The 18,998-nt window shown below is 45.0% G+C and overlaps 1 protein-coding gene across 8 annotated transcripts in view; it reads left to right on the top strand.

Moving 5' to 3' along the window:
• SGCD (sarcoglycan delta) overlaps nucleotides 1–15,638 on the top strand; it is a 316,880-nt gene extending 301,242 nt beyond the window's left edge. For 6 of the 8 annotated variants that reach the window (XM_059859823.1, XM_059859824.1, XM_059859827.1 and 3 more), the window contains one exon: nucleotides 133–8,730. In XM_059859823.1, the coding sequence (XP_059715806.1) occupies nucleotides 133–306 (174 nt within the window). In that variant the 3' untranslated portion in view covers nucleotides 307–8,730. Of the gene's footprint in view, nucleotides 1–132; nucleotides 8,731–15,466 lie in introns of those variants that run through there. The other 2 variants (XM_059859830.1, XM_059859826.1) reach the window with 2 other exon arrangements.
• Nucleotides 15,639–18,998: the final 3,360 nt, after the last annotated feature.

Genomic DNA, 18,998 nt, shown 5'->3' with positions numbered 1-18,998 from the left:
CTGAGCTGTCTGGAGGAAGCTTCTTTAAACACAGAAATCAGAAATAGCAGCTCTTTCTTTAAATCAGAAAAAACAACTCCCGGCTAATTCTCTCTCTTGTTTTTCTCTCTCTCTCGCCACCTCTGACTCCAGATAACGTTGAATTCTGCAAAAATCAAACTACCTAACTTGCCTCAAGGATCTTCCTCTTCTGCAGGGTCCAGGCAAAAAATCTACGAGCTCTGTGTGTGTCCCAACGGGAGGCTGTTCCTGTCTCAGGCAGGCGGCAGCTCCACCTGCCAGATAAACACGAGCGTCTGCCTTTGAGAGACAGTTTGCAGAGGGGCATCACAGGCAGCACAAAAGCCAGTTCTGGTCTCACAGATCCAGCTGCCAACTATTTTTACTAGAACACAGAAAGCCTATCAAAGACTTTTTTTGTGTGTGCGCGCGCGTGTGTGTGAATATATATATAAAAAATATATATATAAGATATATATATATATATCCTCTGTGTAAAATGATGTTTCAGTACAAGGAATCCCAGGGTGACCCTGTTACATTTGTGTAGCATTTCTCTTTCCCACACCAAAATTTACTGGTACAATCTGCTGAATTGGATCTGATGCTCCCCTGGACCCTTCTGTATTAAGACAGTGCAATGATCACCCCTCATTTTTGATCATGTTCTCAGAGCAATGGGATTGCTGGCTGGGCAAGACCCTGGAACCAATGCAGAGCCACCACCATCCAAAGGCAAGAGAAGCATCTCTGATTATTTTTGTGGCATTAAAAAGAAATCGTTTTAAAAACAACAAAATAGCCAGATGTGCTGTGCTGATCACCTCCAGTGATCCAAGATGCCTGAGGTTAAATTACTCTTTAATTATCACCTGAAGCATGGCTCCCTGTTGGGAGAGATGGATGCACTTGGCCAGCAGGAAAGTCCAGACCTTCTTGCTGAAATAATAAATGTGATTTTCTGAAGAGGTTCAACACTGGCCTCTGCATGGCCAAGGATGCCTTGTGCTGTTCAGGTGTGACACATCAGGTCCAACATGAACCTAAAAGCATCTCTGTGCTGGCAAAGCTGGTGTTATATTTAGTTATTGGAAGGAACAAAATTGTGAAAGTTGGACTAAGAAGAAAAATTCTGAACCTCTTTTGCTAACAGGTGTCCTGGATCACCCTACAAACTCCCCGTTAACACCTTCAATTTTGAACATATTTGGTGTGAAGGTGTGAAGATTTAAGATTTGGACATTGCCTAAATACCGGTAGAAACAAAGAAAATCAACTAGAAACTAAGAAAATCATAAAATTAGGTGTATAATGGAGATGCTACACCAGAATTTTTGTCATCTTTCTTTTCAAGATAGACAGTCCAAGATCACTTAGATTTGGTGGAAACTGCAATTATCAGAGATGCTGACCATGAAGGACTTTTTTAAAGGATTTATAAAGATTCTGACAAAGCCAGATTACTGAAAGGAAGGACTTTGGATGCTGGTTCCTCTAGAATTTGAGTCCCCAAAACTCTGTGGTTGAATCTTATCATGGTTGCATTTTTTCTTTATTTTAAAGTCTAGGAGTAACGGGCAGGACAAAACACAAAAATCTGATCTGGTAACATTACTTCCACTTTTGAAGTTTTGGAAAATAATGTTAAGAGCCCAGATCCTTGAAATCTGACCCATAATTTCATCCACATATATGTAAAAATCCTTAAAAAAACCAAATATACCAATTAAGGCAAAAGTTTCCAAGTGACAACAAATCTCACAAGGACAGCAAGTTTTCTAAGCCACTGAGATGCTTTTGAAATATTACCTCATGTGCAAATAAGACAGATCTGTGCCCATCCCTAGTGATATCTAACCAAAGCTGGTATTCTTCAAGTGATTTTCAAGATAAAACATAGCTGACAGAAATTTTAGAAATAATTTAGCCAATTCCCTTTTTTTACAGCTTTTCATGTATTTTCTTGTGGTCTCAAGAGTACCAGGGTTTGATTTTTTAATTTTTTTATTTATTTTTTAATTAACGATTCTGGCTGAATCCAAAACTGATTGGACTCAGAGAAGATTTCTGTGGAGTTTAGATGAGATGTGTTGCTGCCTAGCAAAGCAGCACTCCCCAAAACATTTATTCCTGAAAGAGGATTGAGTTCTTTCCTTTTATTTCAGTAATGCTTTCTGATAAATTAACGAATTCAAACTACTTGTTAATGAATGATTCCTGTAATTATGATGTCTTGAGTCAACATTTGAATGCAAAGGGTCACCCAGGGTAACAATTGTATTGGGACACAGGACTGTACCATCTCTGTTCAAAGAGGGGAATTGTGCCTATGCCTTAAGTCAATGCACTCAGCAAGGAGAAGCACATCATATTTATCTTGTTATTAAATCTAGTTTATTTGGGGGGAGGGGCAGGAGGGTGTCTTGGGAACTGGTTGTGCAACTTAAAACAGATGTTGATGAAATACATTAAGACTGTAGGGGCACCTAGAATGATACAGACTTTTTTTTTTCTTACCATGTTAAATATAGCAAAATACTGTGTATGTTACCTCTGGGGCCATGACTGAAGTCCCATTCATAGTCCTACATTTACTGTAATTTTTTTTCCCTGTTTCATTGAATACTGATCACAAACCTCATAGCAAGCATGGCCCAATCCATAACCAAATCCTCTGTGAGCAGTTTGAAGACACGTGCTGCAGGAAGAGTTCCTGTCAACAAATCTGATCAACTTCCCAGCCCTGGGAGTGTTCAGGGGCTGAGGAAGGCAGGGCTGAGCCCACCAGGGGTGCTGCATCCTGATTTCTGTGGCTCTGTCCTCATCCCTGTGCCACCCTCTGGCTGCTCCCAATTTCCATCCCAGCAAATTAATTTTGAGTAGCTGCTTTTCCCAGCTGGGCTCTTGGATGAGGATATCACCTTCTCATGTCACAACAGCCATGAACCTGCTAAGGACATTCATGTCTTGGTGTGAAATTCTGCTGGGGAGCTGTTAGGAAATGACCTTAACATCTGTGCCATCACTGCAGATGCTTCTCTGAGGTGAACAAAAGGTACCTTAATCATATCTACTGAAAGAAATTCTTGTTTCAATCTGTTTTTCAACCATGTTTCCATCTTAAAAACCATAAAGTTATGTGTTGTGTTGAAATGTGAGGAATTGTTTCTAGAAAGAATGCACCCCTGTAGGGACTTGTAGGTCATTTGAGCACCACTTGAGTTTTAAGACAGTGGTTTGGGTGATGCTGCCTGTGCTGGTCAGCAAGTGGCAAACATAAACACAGGCTGGGCAGAGAAGGGGTCAGGAATATTCCTGAGGAGAAGGACTTGGGTTGTTGGTTGAGGAGAAGCTCAGCATGACCTGAAGTGTACTCACAGCCCAGAAAGCCAATGCTGTCCTGGGCTGCATCAGAAGCAGTCAGGGGAGGGGATTCTGAGCCCTTGTGAGACCCCAGCTGCAGGGCTGTGTCCAGCTCTGGGGGTCCCAGCACCAGAAGGATGGGGACACGTGGGGCGAGTCCAGAGGAGACCACAAAGATGTTCTGAGGGCTGGAGCCCCTCTGGGAGTGCTGGGGGTGTTCACCTGGAGAAGAGAAGGCTCCAGAGGGACCTCAGAGCCCCTCCAGTGCCTGAAGGGGCTCCAGGAGAGCTGGAGAGGGACTTTTTACAAGGGCAGGGAGAAACAGGGCATGGAAGAATGGCTTCAAACTGACAGCAAGCAGGGTTTGGTTAAATATTAGGAAGAAACTCTCTGCTGTGAGGGGGGTGAGGCCCTGCCACAGGCTGCCCAGAGAAGCTGTGGATGCCCCATCCCTGGTAGTGCTGGATGGGGCTTGTAGTAGCCTGGTCTTGTGGAAGGTGTCTCTGCCCATGGCAGGGGGCTGGAACTGGATGATTTAAGGTTCCTTTCTTCCCAAACCATTCTAGGATTCTATGAAAGCAGAGCAAACAGGACTGTGTCTCAGATCCCAGGGGAAAAAACAGGCATTTTGATTAAGAAGCTGCCTGCTAACACATCCAGCCATCTCACACTCCAGAGTTTGTGGTGGAGGGGCTGACTCTCCTGCTGGACAAGGCAAGTGCAGGAGAGTCCCTTCTCCTGCCTTGCCCAGGAATCCCTCACAGTAGCTGTACCTGTGTGGGCTGCTTTTTCCTGAATCCATTTAAACCAGAGCTCCCCTGACTGGAATTTCATCCACGTGCTCTGCCTACCACTGATGAAATGCCAGAGACAAACAAGGGTTTGTGTATTTCCTTGTGAATTGGGCCTGAAGTTCAGTTCAGTGCAGCATTTGCTGTTTGGGAGATGGGGTTGATCCCAAAGTGGAGTTTGGTTTGTGGCTGCTGAGCTCAGTGGGAGGGATGGAGAGGAGTTCATGGCCTGAGCTGGGAGCTGAGGGCAGTGGGAGCACTAAAACCCCACCCAAATGCTAACCAAGGCACTGTGCCACAGTGTCAGTGCACCTGGGGCAGCCATGCAGGAGTCACAAATGCATTTATGTGTGCTGGCTCTTTACAAGGCTGCAGGACCTTGTCCAGCTTGCTGTAAATGTGTCCCTTTAGGAGAGGGTCAGGAGAATGCAGTCCATGCTCACCTGTGACAGGAACCTTATCCATATGCAGTGTGTGAGCCTCCTGTCACAGCTGAGACAGGATGGTTCTGAAGCTAAAAGACTTTGCCATTAGCAAAAGCAGAGTTCCTGATATTGGCTGTACATCTGTACCCAGGTTTCTTTGTAGGGTTTTTTTGGCTGTTGGTTTGTTTGGGTTTTTTATTCAGTACAAAGAAATGTTAACAGTACAGGAAGTCATCAAAAGGGGAAGCCAGTAACTACTACAATATTTATAAAGCCTCTCTCAAGTATTGCTTTTTAGAAGACTGAGTATGTGCAGGAGTGATTTGTGTTTGGTTACCTCAGTCATGTGCTGTCTAACAGCTGTGTTTTGGAAGGGTTGTGGGGTTTTTTTCTCCTCTTAATGATAAATATCACATTGCACAGACAAACTTTGAAGGTATAAGCCTAAAAATACAATCTGCAGTATATGATATAGCAAAATGATGGCTAAATAAAAACCCCTCCCTAGAAAGTGCTCCAAGGTCAAAGGGAGATTCCTGTGGAACTGGAGAAGGCTAGCTCACATCACAACCTCGTGAAAATTCATGTTGTTCTCATAAGATGCTCACACATGCACACAAATACACACACAGTCTCATATACACTTGTTTACAACAAAAGCCATTTTTCTTTGTTTGTTCTTATGGCTTTAAGTTTCACATTGCAAAAGAGAGTGAGACAAAGACCAAAGACTTCAAGAAGTTCATCCCTCTCTGGTTGCCCTCATGCCTGAAATGCATTAACTTTAATGGTGCTTTTTCTCAACTGGGTAGGAAAAATGCAGGTGTATCATAAAGAGAGAATAAAGTGGCAGGAAGGCTCTAACTTGGTTAACGGGGAGAGGAGGAAATAATGTGAAAAATCTTGAAATGTGTGCAGAGGGCAAGGTTACCTGGAATCTGAAATGTGGAGAAATAGCCCAGAAAGCTTAAAGACAGCATCCTGGGCTAGAAGTATAAATAAACTGAGCAAATGGTGCCAGCTGTTCACCTGAGCATTAGCAGGGCAGGAGCTCCAGTGGCTGCTTTGTGGAGAAGAGCAACTGCTGCAATGATTTCATTTTAGAAGTACCTACAGTAAAAAAAAAAAGGAAGAAAAAAAAGAAAAAAAATGAAAAAAAGTTAGAGGCTGTGCTCTTTTTATGGCTGACATTTTAAATTTTGAAATGTCATCATCCAGAATTCACCCCAGCAAGCACAGGGCGTGTTCCTGCCAAGCTTTGCCAAGCACTGCTTTGGTGCTTTTGGAATGTGAAAATACCAGCCTTTTTATTGCCCTGGCTGCTCAGGAACATGCTCCTGGCAACTGTTCCCTTTTCCCCATTTTAACCTTTTTTTCCCCAGCTCTGAAATTGCTGTGTAATGTTTTGGTAGCTGGCATCCTGCTCCCAAATCCAGCAGCCCCCAAAACCCAAATCCTGCATGTAGCAGTGGCGTGACCATAAAATTGGGGACTTCCAGGTAAATTCTGCCTGGCAGTTGCTGTGTATTCACAGCTGATGTAGCCAAGTTTATGGCTGTGAGTGGAGCAGGGTTAAACACTGACGTGGTGCTGAGGTTATTCAAGCAAGAGTGGAGTGAATTAAACAAGGCAGGTAGGAGGGAAGGGGAAGAAATGGGGAGAGACATCACCCTAATCACAGTAATGCAGTCAACGTCTCTGTCCCTTTGCACTATTATACTTTAAATTAATAACATCCATTTTACTAAATATGGTGGCAATTATGCTTGATCTTTTCATGGAGCTCAGTGGAATTACTGTCACTGAAACCACTTAGAGCTCGGGCTGTTCAAGATTGCTGGGGTGTTGTTTCCATCCACAATAACCACAGTGGCTTGGGGCTTGGATGGAAATTATAGTGAATAGCTTGTATTTAGAAAGCTTTTAAGTCTGCTGTGGTTGAGAGGCCCCTGGTTATGCACATCCAGCCCTGAGGCTTTATCATTTCAGCCTCTCTTGTCCTGCCACTTGAATTGTATTGTGCCCTTGTGAAAAGCGACACACGGTACAAAGAACACAGGAAAAGATGGATATTTAAAGCTGCAGGATTTTTATCTGAAATGAAGAAGGAAATACAATCAGAGTGCCCCACTGAGATTTCCCATCCAAATCACTTTAAACTAGAGGTGCAAGTCCCTTAAAAATTAATTTGCTACAAGTGTCATTCCTGCAGCAAAGTTAGTGCTGGTGTCTCTCCCAGGAAATGTCTCACCTTCTTGCAGCTGGAAGCCCTGTGGTGGCTGGGACTTTGTGCCACCAGTCAGGAGGGATGGGCTGCCTGTTCAGAGGAAGTCAGGTTTCCTTTGAGGCAGCTGATCTCCGTGGATTGGGCTTTTGTTAGCTTTTAACAGGGATTAAAGAACAGGAGGGGTAAATCCACTGTGAAGTGATACGTAATTGTATGTTTGCCTCGTTTAGTTGGTTGAAACTTTTCACCAGGAAGAGAAAATATCAGGAGCAATTTCTGTGAAAATGTTACATTTACATCGTGCCACCAAATGCTTCAGATAACAACATGCAGCTGTAGCTAAACAGTCTTCTCTTCTGAGATTAAAAAGGGCTCTTTGGAGCCTCTCATCAGGTCCTACCCAAATGGAAAGTTTTACCATTTCCAGCACATTTGTCGTTATAGGAACAGGCCCATTGCAAAGCACAAGTCATGTGCATCTTTGCATGTAACAGGAATTTTAAATTGCATTGTACTCCTACATTTTTTCCCCATTCAAAGGCTTAACCACTGATAGGAGATAGAGCCCTCTGGAACCTTTCCTGCTAAATGCATTTTCTCTTCCTAAAGCAATGTCTGTCCTTTGGTCTTTTAAAAATTTCCTCATAATGGAGTCCTTGAAACATCTTGAGGCAGGCTCACACTGGAGAGCAAGAGAGCAATTATTTGTGGGCGGTGCTATTTTTGCTGAAGCTTGGATTGTAGCTGAAGGAAATGTTGCTGTTAGAGCTTCTCCCACACTCCCTTAGCTGCAAAGCCCACCAGCCCCCCACACCAGGGCTGGATCTCTCCAGGGTGGCTGCCTTAGAGCAGGGAGTGACCTCCCACACCAACCACAGCCTGATGGTTTTGTCTTCAGCTGGGTCCTCCTCCAGCCCTGTGCACTCTGTGATGGATAAAGAGACCCTTTGGCAGTTTCAGTGGTTCTGCAGATGGTACAAGGTGATGTGTGGGTGGGGTGAATGATGCTGCTCGTTGTGGGGTGCTGCTCTCACAAGCCTTTGGCCACCTTGAGAGCAGCAACTCCTGAGGGCAGGAGGAATTCACTCTCTTGTCTCTTTTCGTGGGTTAGAGTGAGTGAAGATGAACAAATCCTGCAGAGCAAGAGTGTGCCAGGAACCTCAGAAAGGGCAGATCTGAGCCAGCAGTGTCCTCTGTGTTTGTCAGAGAAGGGCCAAGTGGACAGCACCCACCCCTGGGCTCCTCCCTTGGCCAGAGCTTTCCCTGAGCTGTGACCAGGGATCTGCCCTGGTGGTGCTTTGGAGCAGGGAAGGGACTGACCTGCTGGATCTGGATTTTCCTTGTGGCTTGGTTTATTTTTTCCCACCCTGTATTTGAATTCATTTCCCTGTGAACAATGCCAGTAGAGCTGTCAATATTCACCCAAAAAAGCTCCACACAAGTAGAGCCAGCAGCAGAACATTCAGTGAGAGTCAAAGGAAACCTTGTTCATCTACAGCAGCAGCAGCAAAGGCATGACCCCTGTGCTACAGCAGTTTTCATCTGTGGTGGGAAAACTCCTTGTCTGACCTCTACTCTGAAAACCACCCATGACCTTGATCATGTAAACAGGACAAAATGAATTTAAAGTCTTATCACAGTTCTCATGACGAAATTCAGATTTGTTTGGCTTTTTTTTTTCTTTTTAATTTATGTATGTGTGTGGTTGTGTGGGAAAATATAAAGCTTTTTTGTATCAAATAACATCAATCCTTGCACACTCTATGCAAAATTTTGTAAGCATTGCAATAATGCTATGAATTACACAAGGAACTATTTTAACTTTATTACACTTTCTGTATAAAAAAAAAAAGTTTGTATTTAAATGATTTCAACTGCAATCTTGTAAAATATATTAATAAAATAATGATTGTTAAGAAGGAAAGAGATGTTGGGGTTTTTTGTTGATCACTGCAGTGATCTGTTTCACAGGAGCAAGAGCCTGGATGTATTTATGCCAAAAATGCTGTAGAAGATGGAATGAGAATTTCTGTGAATTGCTGTTAGAAGAAAACCTGTAATCAACAAAACAAAGGATTTTTGTATTTGGGGAAAGTTGAGTCTTTCTTATATTTGTAGATTTTCTCACCCTTGTCCTGGCATTAGAGATCACAGCCAAGACCTGCTGCAGGCACTGAGGTCCTGCCTGAGCATCACAAACCTCTCAAAGGAGGACTTGGTGCTGCTTGTGCTGCAAACCAGCAGGAGCTCAGGGTTTTCCAAGAGTGACCAGAGCTGGGTGCACACATCCAGGAGCAGATCCCCACCTGCACACAGTGGAGGGAGCAGGAGCTTGAGTCTGCCTGGGAAAAAAAATTAATAAAAAATTAATGAAAAATAATTTTTAAAAAACCCACAAACAAACAAACCCTACCAAAACAAAACAACAGCAACAAAAAAAAAAACTAAACCCCCAAACCAGCAACCTCTGTTGCAAGCCACAGAAAGCCTCTTGGAAAGCTCTGGCTGCTTTAATGATCCATCAGTTTTATTTTAATTGGCCAACTAATCAGCTGCTCATTGGTGACTCTGCACATGCCAGGCAATCCCTTCTGAGGGCATTTTGCAGGAGCTGGGTTTTAAATATGAATTTGTTCACCCTGGATTTTTGTCAGTAAATGAGAGCATTGATTGAGGCTCATTATCTGAGCAAATTGCAAGATTTCAGTCTGGGTGGAAAGTTGTTTGTGCTTTCCAAACCCCTCAGAGAGAGAAAGCCCAGTCCCTCCTGGGACACAGCCAGAATCCAGGCTGGAGGAACACTTGTTTTCCAGTTTGCAGGGGCTGCTGTTCACCAGGCTCCACACAAATTCCCCCAGCTCTGCTGGGTGGGCACACACACTCTTCTGGTCTCTCACTGGGTCTTGGACTGTTTGCCCTTTAAAAACTATTTTAAAAAGAGAAAAGACGTCTTTCAGCTGAACTCCAGCTGCAGTTGTTGGCCTGAATGTGGAATTTCCAGCAAAGTGACAATGAAATACTTCATGCATGAGCCCCCAGCAAGCAGCACGTTGGCAGGAGGTCCCAGCCCCTGGGGAGGCAGCTCTGAGCAGCACCAGCACTGCCCTGGCAGGACCTTCCCCAGCCCAGGGAGCCCCCCAGCCCTGCCTCTCCCTGGGTGGGTCCAGGCCCTGGGGAGTTCAGCAGTGTGTTTGCAGTGCCCCTGGGCTGGAAATGATGGGTGGTGCTCACAGCAGCAGCACCTGCACTGCTTTAAAGTCTGGGAAGCCAAAACCAGGATTTGGCTTTCAAAATCAGCACCTGGGAAAATCATCAAAATGTAATTTCCTCCCAAGTATCTTGTCCTTTCACTTTTCAAGAAACACCTCCCAATTTTTTGTGCTTTCTTTCCTAGCCTTACAGGTGATTGTTTCCTTTTTTTTTATCCTAAATAGCCAAGATAAACAAAAAATAATTACCAAATAAAGAATCATTTAGATAAAATGAGTCCATTTCATACTCTGTAAAATGATAACAACTTCCACAGCTTAAAATTTTATGTGCAGCTGGGTTTTCATATTTTTCATCTGAGTTCAATGCAGACAAGTGGCTGCTGCTGAAGTTCAGTTGTTAAATCTGGGTGATTATTTTTTATTTTCATGAACAGTGGCCAGAAAATCAGCAAGGAGAACTACCTGTTTTTAACAGTTTTTCTCCAGTGCTATGACCTTGATTCTTCTCTCCTTAAGCTGAACTGAAAAATCTTCCTCAATTTAGTGATGAAGGTTCAGACCTAAATAGCTCCAGTGCCAAATGCATCCCAGAGGAAAATTATATGGCCTCATTTAATAGAGAAAAAGCATGAAGTAGAGCCAGCAGGAAGAACTTGGCTCTTTTCTGCAGTCATTTCAGGATAAAAAGCAGAGTGTAAGTAGTCTTTAAATATTTGATTCACACTATTGGACTATTGTAATCTACATTACTGATATGATCTGCACTTATTAAAATTGGGGTTTGTGAATAGCTCTGCACATAACAGCTCTGCTTCAGGCCATCACACAACCAGGCCTGTGTCTCACCAGCTCTGGTATTTTCCCTTTCACACCTACATGGGCTTTTTTTTTCCCCCCTATTTCTGGGCTTGCCTTTCAGTCTCCTGAGCAGCCCAGGCAGAAAGCAGCCCACTGCCCCCTCACTGAGGAATGCAGTCCCCATCTGCTGGGCTGCTTTCAGTGGGTGCATGTAGGGAGGGGAGAGGCACAAAACACCCTTGGTATCTCTGGAATAACCTCCTTTGATTTGGTTTTGTGTTCCCCTCACTGGAGCAGAGCTGCCACCAGCCCACGCTGCCCCTTGGAGCCCCCATTCCCACCTCCCCTCCCTGCACACTGCCTGGACCTGGCAGTGCTGGGTCATGGTTGGACTTGGTGGTTTTAGAGGTCTCTTCCCACCCAAATGATCCTCTGAGAGCCCTATTCCTGTGCCACCCCCTTACCAGGCAGGGAAACAGGAATATTCTAAATGCCAGCATAACCCCCAAGTACACAGGGGACAGGCAGACTGCAGTGCTGCTTGGTATTTCAGCATGTTTTAAAACAAAAATAAAAACATTACTTGGCCAAAACTCTGCCTGCAACTTGAGCTCAGCAGCTGAGAGCTCCAAGGATGCTGCACATGACTGAGATGGGATTTTAATCACTGGATGTGGGTCTTGCATCTGCTTTGTGAGACTGGGAAGACAAGAAAACAAACAAGAGATAAGACAAAATCAAAAACCCAAACAAAGCCCTTTCTGCATATTTTACCCATTTATACAGGGTTTAATGCTTTTCTGGGAACAAACTGAGGAGGCCCCAGAGCTGAAATAAGCAGTGTCAGAGGTGGCACTGGTCCCAGAGAGAGCCATGTTTGCTGTAAGGCCCACCCAAAAAACCAAAACCTGCCTTGGGAAATCAGGGAGATGAAAAACTTCTCATTGCTGTCCAACATCATCAGGTTCAGGAATAATAAATGATTGGGAAGTGTGAGTGCAAATGTGTGTGTGCATGGGACAGGGGAGGTGCATTTCTGGATAATTTGTTATTTTTCTGTCAGTTGTAACTACTCCCAAAAATCATCTGGGTATTACAATAAACCCTAATCTCAAAAGAGAGTTTTTGCAACACAATAATCCTGAACCACAGTAACTAAATTTGAGAATAACTATCACCTGCTAGAAAGACATTAAACCATCTATGGCAGAACCAACAGGCTGCAGTGGGAGCTCTGCACACACACAAGATTAACACAGAAAAATGAAAGAAGAAAAGCACTGCCACTTCTAAGAAAACCCACAACCCACCACCTACACAATGAACTTTAAAGCACAGAGTGCAACATCCAATGAATTATTTATGAATTAATTTCCAATGAGCAGTTTAGCAGTCAAAGGAAACACAAACAGGCAGCACAGCCCTGCCTGGGGTGACAGCAGGGGACACAGGAGTGCTGTTCCTGTGGCAAGAAGACATTTAGCAGTGTGCATGATGAGCTGCACACTAATAAAGTTTAAAACAAAAATCCAATTCCTAGCAAACACCAGGCTGTGCAGCATCCCAACACAGCCTGTGGGATATGCAGGTGGCACGTGCCCAGCAGTGCCAGGTGACAGCACTTCAGCCCTGCCACACTCATTTTCTGCCACCTAAAATACAAGTACAACGAGCTGCTGCTTAAGGGTAACGGTGGGACAAAGAAATCAGGAGACAGAAAGGCCACATCCTGCTTTTAAATTAATTCTTTATAGCCAGGCTGTAGAATGGGCTCTGCACTGGGGGCTGCACACCAGCAGTGGCCTTTAGCATGACATTAAATTAATGTTTTGTGGGCTTTTTTCCTGCCCCTAGGCTGAGATGCCTCCTTTGGCTGAGGCTGCAGCTGAGTCCCAGTCCTGCTGCTGTCACAGCTCTGTGTGCCAGGCTCTGAGGCTCTCACACTGCTCAGCACCTTCCCAACACCAGCAGGGCACAAATAAACCTGAATTGCATTCAGTAGCTCCTGGGGCAGGGACAGGGGAGGAGTTGCAGCTAGCAGGAGAATAGAAGCAGGAGAGGCTTGGGAGCAGCCCAAAGCAGAGCAGACAGGTTGGGCTGGGCTGTTCTGGGCTTGGTGCAGCATTTCTCATCCAGCTCCTGCCTGCTGCAGTTGGAAGAGCTTAAAAATGCTCTTTTTTATTTCATTCATTGCCAGAGCAACCCCAGAGTCCTGCCCAGTTCCAGGAGAGGGGCTGAGGTTGCTGCTCCTCTCAGAGCCCACACTGCAGAGCCTGGTTTAGCTCACTTCCCACACTGCCTTTTATAAGGGTCACTTCTGTGATATTCCAGAAGCCCAGTGCCCAGTGCACAGTGCTGGAGCCAGGTGGGGAGTGGGTTGGTTTGGTTTTTTAGCAGTGCCTCAATGGAAACCCTGCACCCAGAGAGCCAGCATTTCTCTGTGGGGAGAGCAGCATCTCATTCCTTGGTAAGTCTGACTCACACCTGTGTAAGCTCTGCATGATGAGGTGAAGCCAGGATATTTCAAGTGAGAAGCTGCCCTTTGTCCTGTCTTCCACCAGAAGACTGAAGGCAAAAGCAGAAAGATGCAGAGATGGTTTAAAGAAATTGACTTAACCAGGTGCAACATTTAAGACACCAGCCTGGTTCAAATCCTGTCCCACTTTGGCTGTTGGGTCATTGCTCCCCTCCCAAAGTGAGCAGACCAGGCAGAGCAGCCTAGAGCAGCAGAATCTTGGGATTATTTTCCTGGTTTCTGCCTTTTTCTTCCTTTCTGTTTTCTGCATTGACCTCAAACCTTTTCCACATCCATTAAATCAAACACTTGAGTGGGACAAACCTGATGAGCACAGTGTGCCAAGGGGAAACCAGGGGTTTTTCCATTTTTGCAGGACAAGGACACTACAGCTAGAACTTGTATCACAGAGAGGCAGGAGCACAATGAGCCAGATGGAAGCTGGTGGGGCCTGTGGGTCGCAGGGTGAGAGATGGGTGGACACAAGCACCAGCTTCCTGCAGGGACTGATGGATCTTGATTGTCACTTCTTTCCCTCTCACTTTGTAGCAGCTAACAAGCGTCTGTCTGGGGTTTGGAGATGTCATTTGTCCCTGATGTGAGGGCTGCCTCCATTAGCCATGGCATTTTAAGACATGCCCACTGCCACACTTCTTTCTTTCTCCAAGAAGATGATGGAAGAGAGCAAAAACAACAGCAGAAATATTGAAAGCTCTGCAACCCTAGAGCAAGTTCAGTCAGTTCCCACTGAAATCAGTAGGTGTTCTGTCCACAGACAGATTTTCACTCATGTTTTTAACAGACAGAATAGGCAGCTTAATGTGAAAGGGCCAAAGTTTGGCAGGATGTGAATGACAGGTTGGAGCCAGAGTCAGCTGTAGGCAGATTTGGCTCAGGGGAGTTGATATGGGCCACTCCCTTCCTGAGAAACACAAGGGTAAAACAGCCACCAGGGCCAAAAGGGAAAGGCTATAAATAAATTAATTAATTAATTATAACAATAAGTATCATCTCTGTCTGAGAGCTACTGACCTCAGAATTATACTCTCACTCCTGCTTTGCATGAGAACTGCCAGGAGGAGTCTGTGATAAGCCTTAGAAGGTGCAGGAATGGAGATGTCAGGCAATTCAGGGTAAACAATCCCATAAATTACAAATGAGTTATTTGCCATTAAAAAACATTTTTAAGCTGATAAATTCCATTAACATTGCATGGCCTCTATAAAGTGACCCCTTACTGCATATTAAAGAAGGACCTGCCTTTTTACATTTTCATCTCACCACATCAAACATAATTTGGTGAGGAACACGTTGCCCAGCCCAGAGCTCTCCTGCACATCTTACAGCCCTTTGGGCTGCAGCAGAAACCTGGATGCAACAGGAAAAAATGCAGCATGCTTGGGACCACTGAGAAAGAGTTCCTCCATCAGATGCAGAGCTGAGCTGGTGCTGCAATAACTTTGGTGCTGTGCACCAGAAGTCACAGCCAAGCTGCTGTAAAGTCCCATGGACTCCAGCAGATACCTGCCTGCAATTACTCACTCAGTTTTTGAGAGCAGTTAGGACTTCAGGGTGTTGTTATTTTACTGTCAGCACCTGCACCTGAACAGAAACATTAAATGCCATGGTGCCAGTGGCTAGGCTGCAAATCCAGAACCACTCCAGCAAATCTAGAAGCAATTGCTCTTTGGTCAGATCCAGAAAAGAATACACTCCCTGGAGGATTTGGCAGTGGGGTGACACTGGAACTGTCCTGGCTTATTTGGGTTTGCCCTGTGCAGAGATAGAGCTGTGTGTAATGATCCTGTGAAATGCTCAGTTGGCTGCAGTTAGATAAATGGCCCATTCTCAATGATCCTCTCTGAACTGCAAAAGTCTAGCAGGCTGTGATTTCTCACCTTGGGTTTTTCTACACCCCTCAAGATTTCTAGCTGTTGGAATTTATCATATCCATGAGAAATTAAACACAGTGCATGGCTCTAGTGGCAATTTCTCTGTCTTCCCTCAACCCCAGGAGCCAAGTGGAGTCTCCTGGAGTCTCACTCCTTGTAGTGGAAAAGGCAGCAGAGGAATGAAAAAGAATTAAAAAGAAGGACTCCCAGAGGAATTTAAGCTTTTCCTTTTCTGGCTTTCAGGAGGAGGATTCAGGACTTCTGCCAGCATTCAGATAGAAGACTGTTCTGCCTAGAGAGAGAGTTTAAAAGAGTCAGAAGATAAAGAAGGTCCCTTCAGCCGTGCCAGGTGGTGCTTCAAGCCCAAAGACAAGGAGGAATGGGGAAAGCACATGGAAGTCAGAGGTGAGGCTGGAAAAGACCCTTCTTCCACTCAAGTTCCTGAGGCTCTTCTGTTCTGGGTTGGGAAAAGGCTGCACCAATCACACAGGAGGTGATGTCAGTTCTCTCACTGGAGCACAAGCTCTGCCAATGGCATCATTTGGATGTTTAAAGCCCTTGGCTCTAATTGTAGCACTTCCATGCTTGGATAAGCAGTACTGGGACTGCAGTCATTGTGGAAAGTGGGATGGATTAGGTCCCAGTTCGCCTGAGAGGGGAAGCCAGTCCTGGCTCTGCTGGGTGGGGAGCTGGCAGCCAGAGCCTCTGACACCCTGCAGGATTTCCCTCCGAGTGAGAGGGCTCCCCAGGGGCAAAGGGAGGAGCTAAAGCAGACTGAAGCATCCCTTCATCAACTGCTCAGCTTTACCCAGCCTAAGCTGAGGATTTGCAGCCAGTTCTGCAGGGGATGGGAAGCCAAGGACTCCTTTGTCCCCCAAGAAGGGAGCAACACTCCTGGGGACCAGGAATATTTCCCACTCCTGCAAAGAAATACCAGGCTGGGAGTTTGGCAAGAGCAAGACTGGGCTTCCAAGACACGGAGCTCTCACTGAGATTATCTCCTGCCCTGTGGTGTTCACTGTCTGTAACGTGTTCAGTGAATCCCAGGCAGATGGATGAATCCTGTCACACAAAGAGCCAGAGGCAATGCTTGGAGGCCTGGACCTCCAGGTCTTCATCTTTACAGATAAGCAAGTTTTGAGTCTTTGGAAGAAACACTCTGACTCCTGCTAATTATTACTGAAGCCTTGGCATCACGTGACAAATGTGAAGGCAGTGTCACCATGGGCTAACAGGGTTAGAGGACAGGCAAATATCACCACTGGGATGAGAATTGGTGTTTTGCTTGGCTAGACTGTCTTTCATGCACAGAAAGATAAAATTGTATGGAATATCTCCCTGGAAGGACAGCTCCTTTCCTTCCTTGTTAATGCTGAGAGTCAAAAGTTAAACACAGCAGACAAAATACATCTAGAATTAATGCAGTGTTGGAGCAACATCCAACATCAATCCATCTTGAGCTCCTGCTTCCTTTCCCCTTCTGGCCAGGTGGAGGATCCTCTGTGCCCTTGTGCTGGGGAGAAGTGAGGAAGCAAGGAGTCAACTACAACAACACACACACACATATATGTGTGTGTGTGTGTGTGTGTGTGTATATATATATATATATATATATATCCCTGAAATAATCATGACTTCTCAAACAGGGGTAAAGCTAGAGGCCTCCAGCATTCAGACTTAGCTCATTCCAAAGGAAAGAAAATAAATTTGCAGCAGAGCAGTAGTGGGACAAACCAGCTCTTTTTAGTACAGTTTTTGGGGAGAATTGCACACTAGCTCCTGTCCCTAAGAAACTTGGGACTTTCCCCAGAAGAAAGACAATTTGAGGAGATGAGTCCAAAATCATGGGTGCAGGAGATGCCCCATCCAGGACTGCTTTGTTCTGCCTTTCTGCATCAAATGCTACTGCACTGCTTGTGGTTTCTCCCTGGAGCCCTTCCCAAGGTGGAGCTGGCACTGAGGAGCAAACACAGCCCTGCTTTGCACACTGAGTAATGAGATGCCAGGCTCAGGGAGCCCCTGACAGGCAATGTTCTCCAGGTCCCTGTTAATTACCAATGTTTGCTTAGCAAATAGTTGTTGAAATGCCTCAGTGCACCAACTTTTCTGGGACCACTTTATATTTCCTAGATGTTCAGCTGGCAAGAGGCTGGCAGATGCATTCCTCTGATTATTTTCCCTCCAACTGGCAGAAGTTTGGAGAGGTTGATTTGACATTCCCTGCAGTAGATTCTTCAGCCATCAGGTCAGACACCTCTGAGATGCAAGCAGTTGCTTTCCAAAATGATAAAGACAAGCAAGTAACATGAATTTAATGTGGAACCTGCATTTTTCCACCCTCTGGCTAGACATGAAACCACTGTGAAGAGCAGCACACGGGGATGACTCTGGTTATACAGATCCTAATCCTGAGGCTCATCCAAGTGAGTTCACCTTGCTCTAGATCAAGAATTAAGAGAGATCTGAGTCACCTCCAAGGCAGAATTAACATCTGACATTCAGTTAGGCAGGACAAAGGAGCTGAACTTCTCCATTCAGGGCCCTGAAACTGCTTGTCTCTGCCAATACCTCACACTCATCTATCAGGGCAGGCACAGACCTGGAGGAGCTCCCTTGGAGCCGGAAACATTTTATATTCAGCAAAGAAACAGCACTTCTGGCTTCTCACTGCAAAGTGGAACTCCATCCAAACTTGCAAATGTTCAGCCTTATGATAAAATTAGGCAGAGACACCTGTTTGGGGAAATTGACTCTGGGACAAATGCAGGAAGCCAGGGTCCAGGAATGCATGTGCTTAGAACAGTTCCATGTAAGCCATCTGGTATCTCTGTTCTGGGATTAATGCATTTCATGGGACATTCTTCACTAATATGTACTGAAATTATTGGCTCAAAGAGCTTCAGATAACCTGAATATTGAACCCTTTTCTAGTTCTAGTCCAGTTCTGTCAGTTTAGGAGAAATGCACTTTTGCAGCCCTCTTGCAGAGGTCATCACAGAACTCTGCTATTTGCATCCTACATCCTGCAGAAGTTGTTTATCTAAAAGGCTTAGACAAAATGTGGGGAAAGCAGAAGCTCAGGGAAAGAAGAAATGAAGCAGAACCCACGTGTCATCACTAGAAGATACCTACAGCAGATCTCTTTTGCTGAAGTCTTGCAGCTTCTATTGAGTTTTGAGACACCTAGGAGGAGACAATCTGCTTCCCCACGTCTGTCTACAGACTTTTATACTGCAGTCTGGCTGAAACTTACAAAAGAAACCTCTATTTATCCAGAACCAGTATGAAATGAGTGATTCCTGATGCCATGGAAGCTGACCTTCTACCTTAAGCAGGAAGTCTGTCAGACCATATAATTTTAGCTGTCATCTAAAACCCATCAAGCAGCGACTTTAACTTCTGTTCACTGTTAAAAAGAGAAGGATAATCCCTCTTATAAAGCTGAACTTTGGTTTCTGAAAACTCATGCAGGTTGCTTTAATGTACAGGTCAATGCTTCCATTTTCTGGATGAGCATCAACACCTCACCTACACTGAGCAGAGCTTTTGATCTGCTCCTCAGCTCTGTGAAACCAGAGCACTTCATCACCCCCCCAGAGCTTCCTAAACAAAGCCAGCTGAAGGCATCACAACTCAGCACAGCGTTGCATTTCAGTGCAGGTGGCATTTTAATGGCTGAGCAGCTCCATTAGCACTTAAGAGCAGTTGTAAGCAAGTGTTCTCACAAGCAATCTCACAGGCATTTGTAGGCTCAGAAGCTGCTAGTGAAGCTGCA

The sequence above is a fragment of the Haemorhous mexicanus genome, chromosome 15 (assembly GCF_027477595.1).
Source record: "Haemorhous mexicanus isolate bHaeMex1 chromosome 15, bHaeMex1.pri, whole genome shotgun sequence".
Classification (NCBI taxonomy): domain Eukaryota; kingdom Metazoa; phylum Chordata; class Aves; order Passeriformes; family Fringillidae; genus Haemorhous; species Haemorhous mexicanus.
Note: the sequence above shows the minus strand (reverse complement) of the source record. Positions and strands in the feature narration are given on the sequence as shown.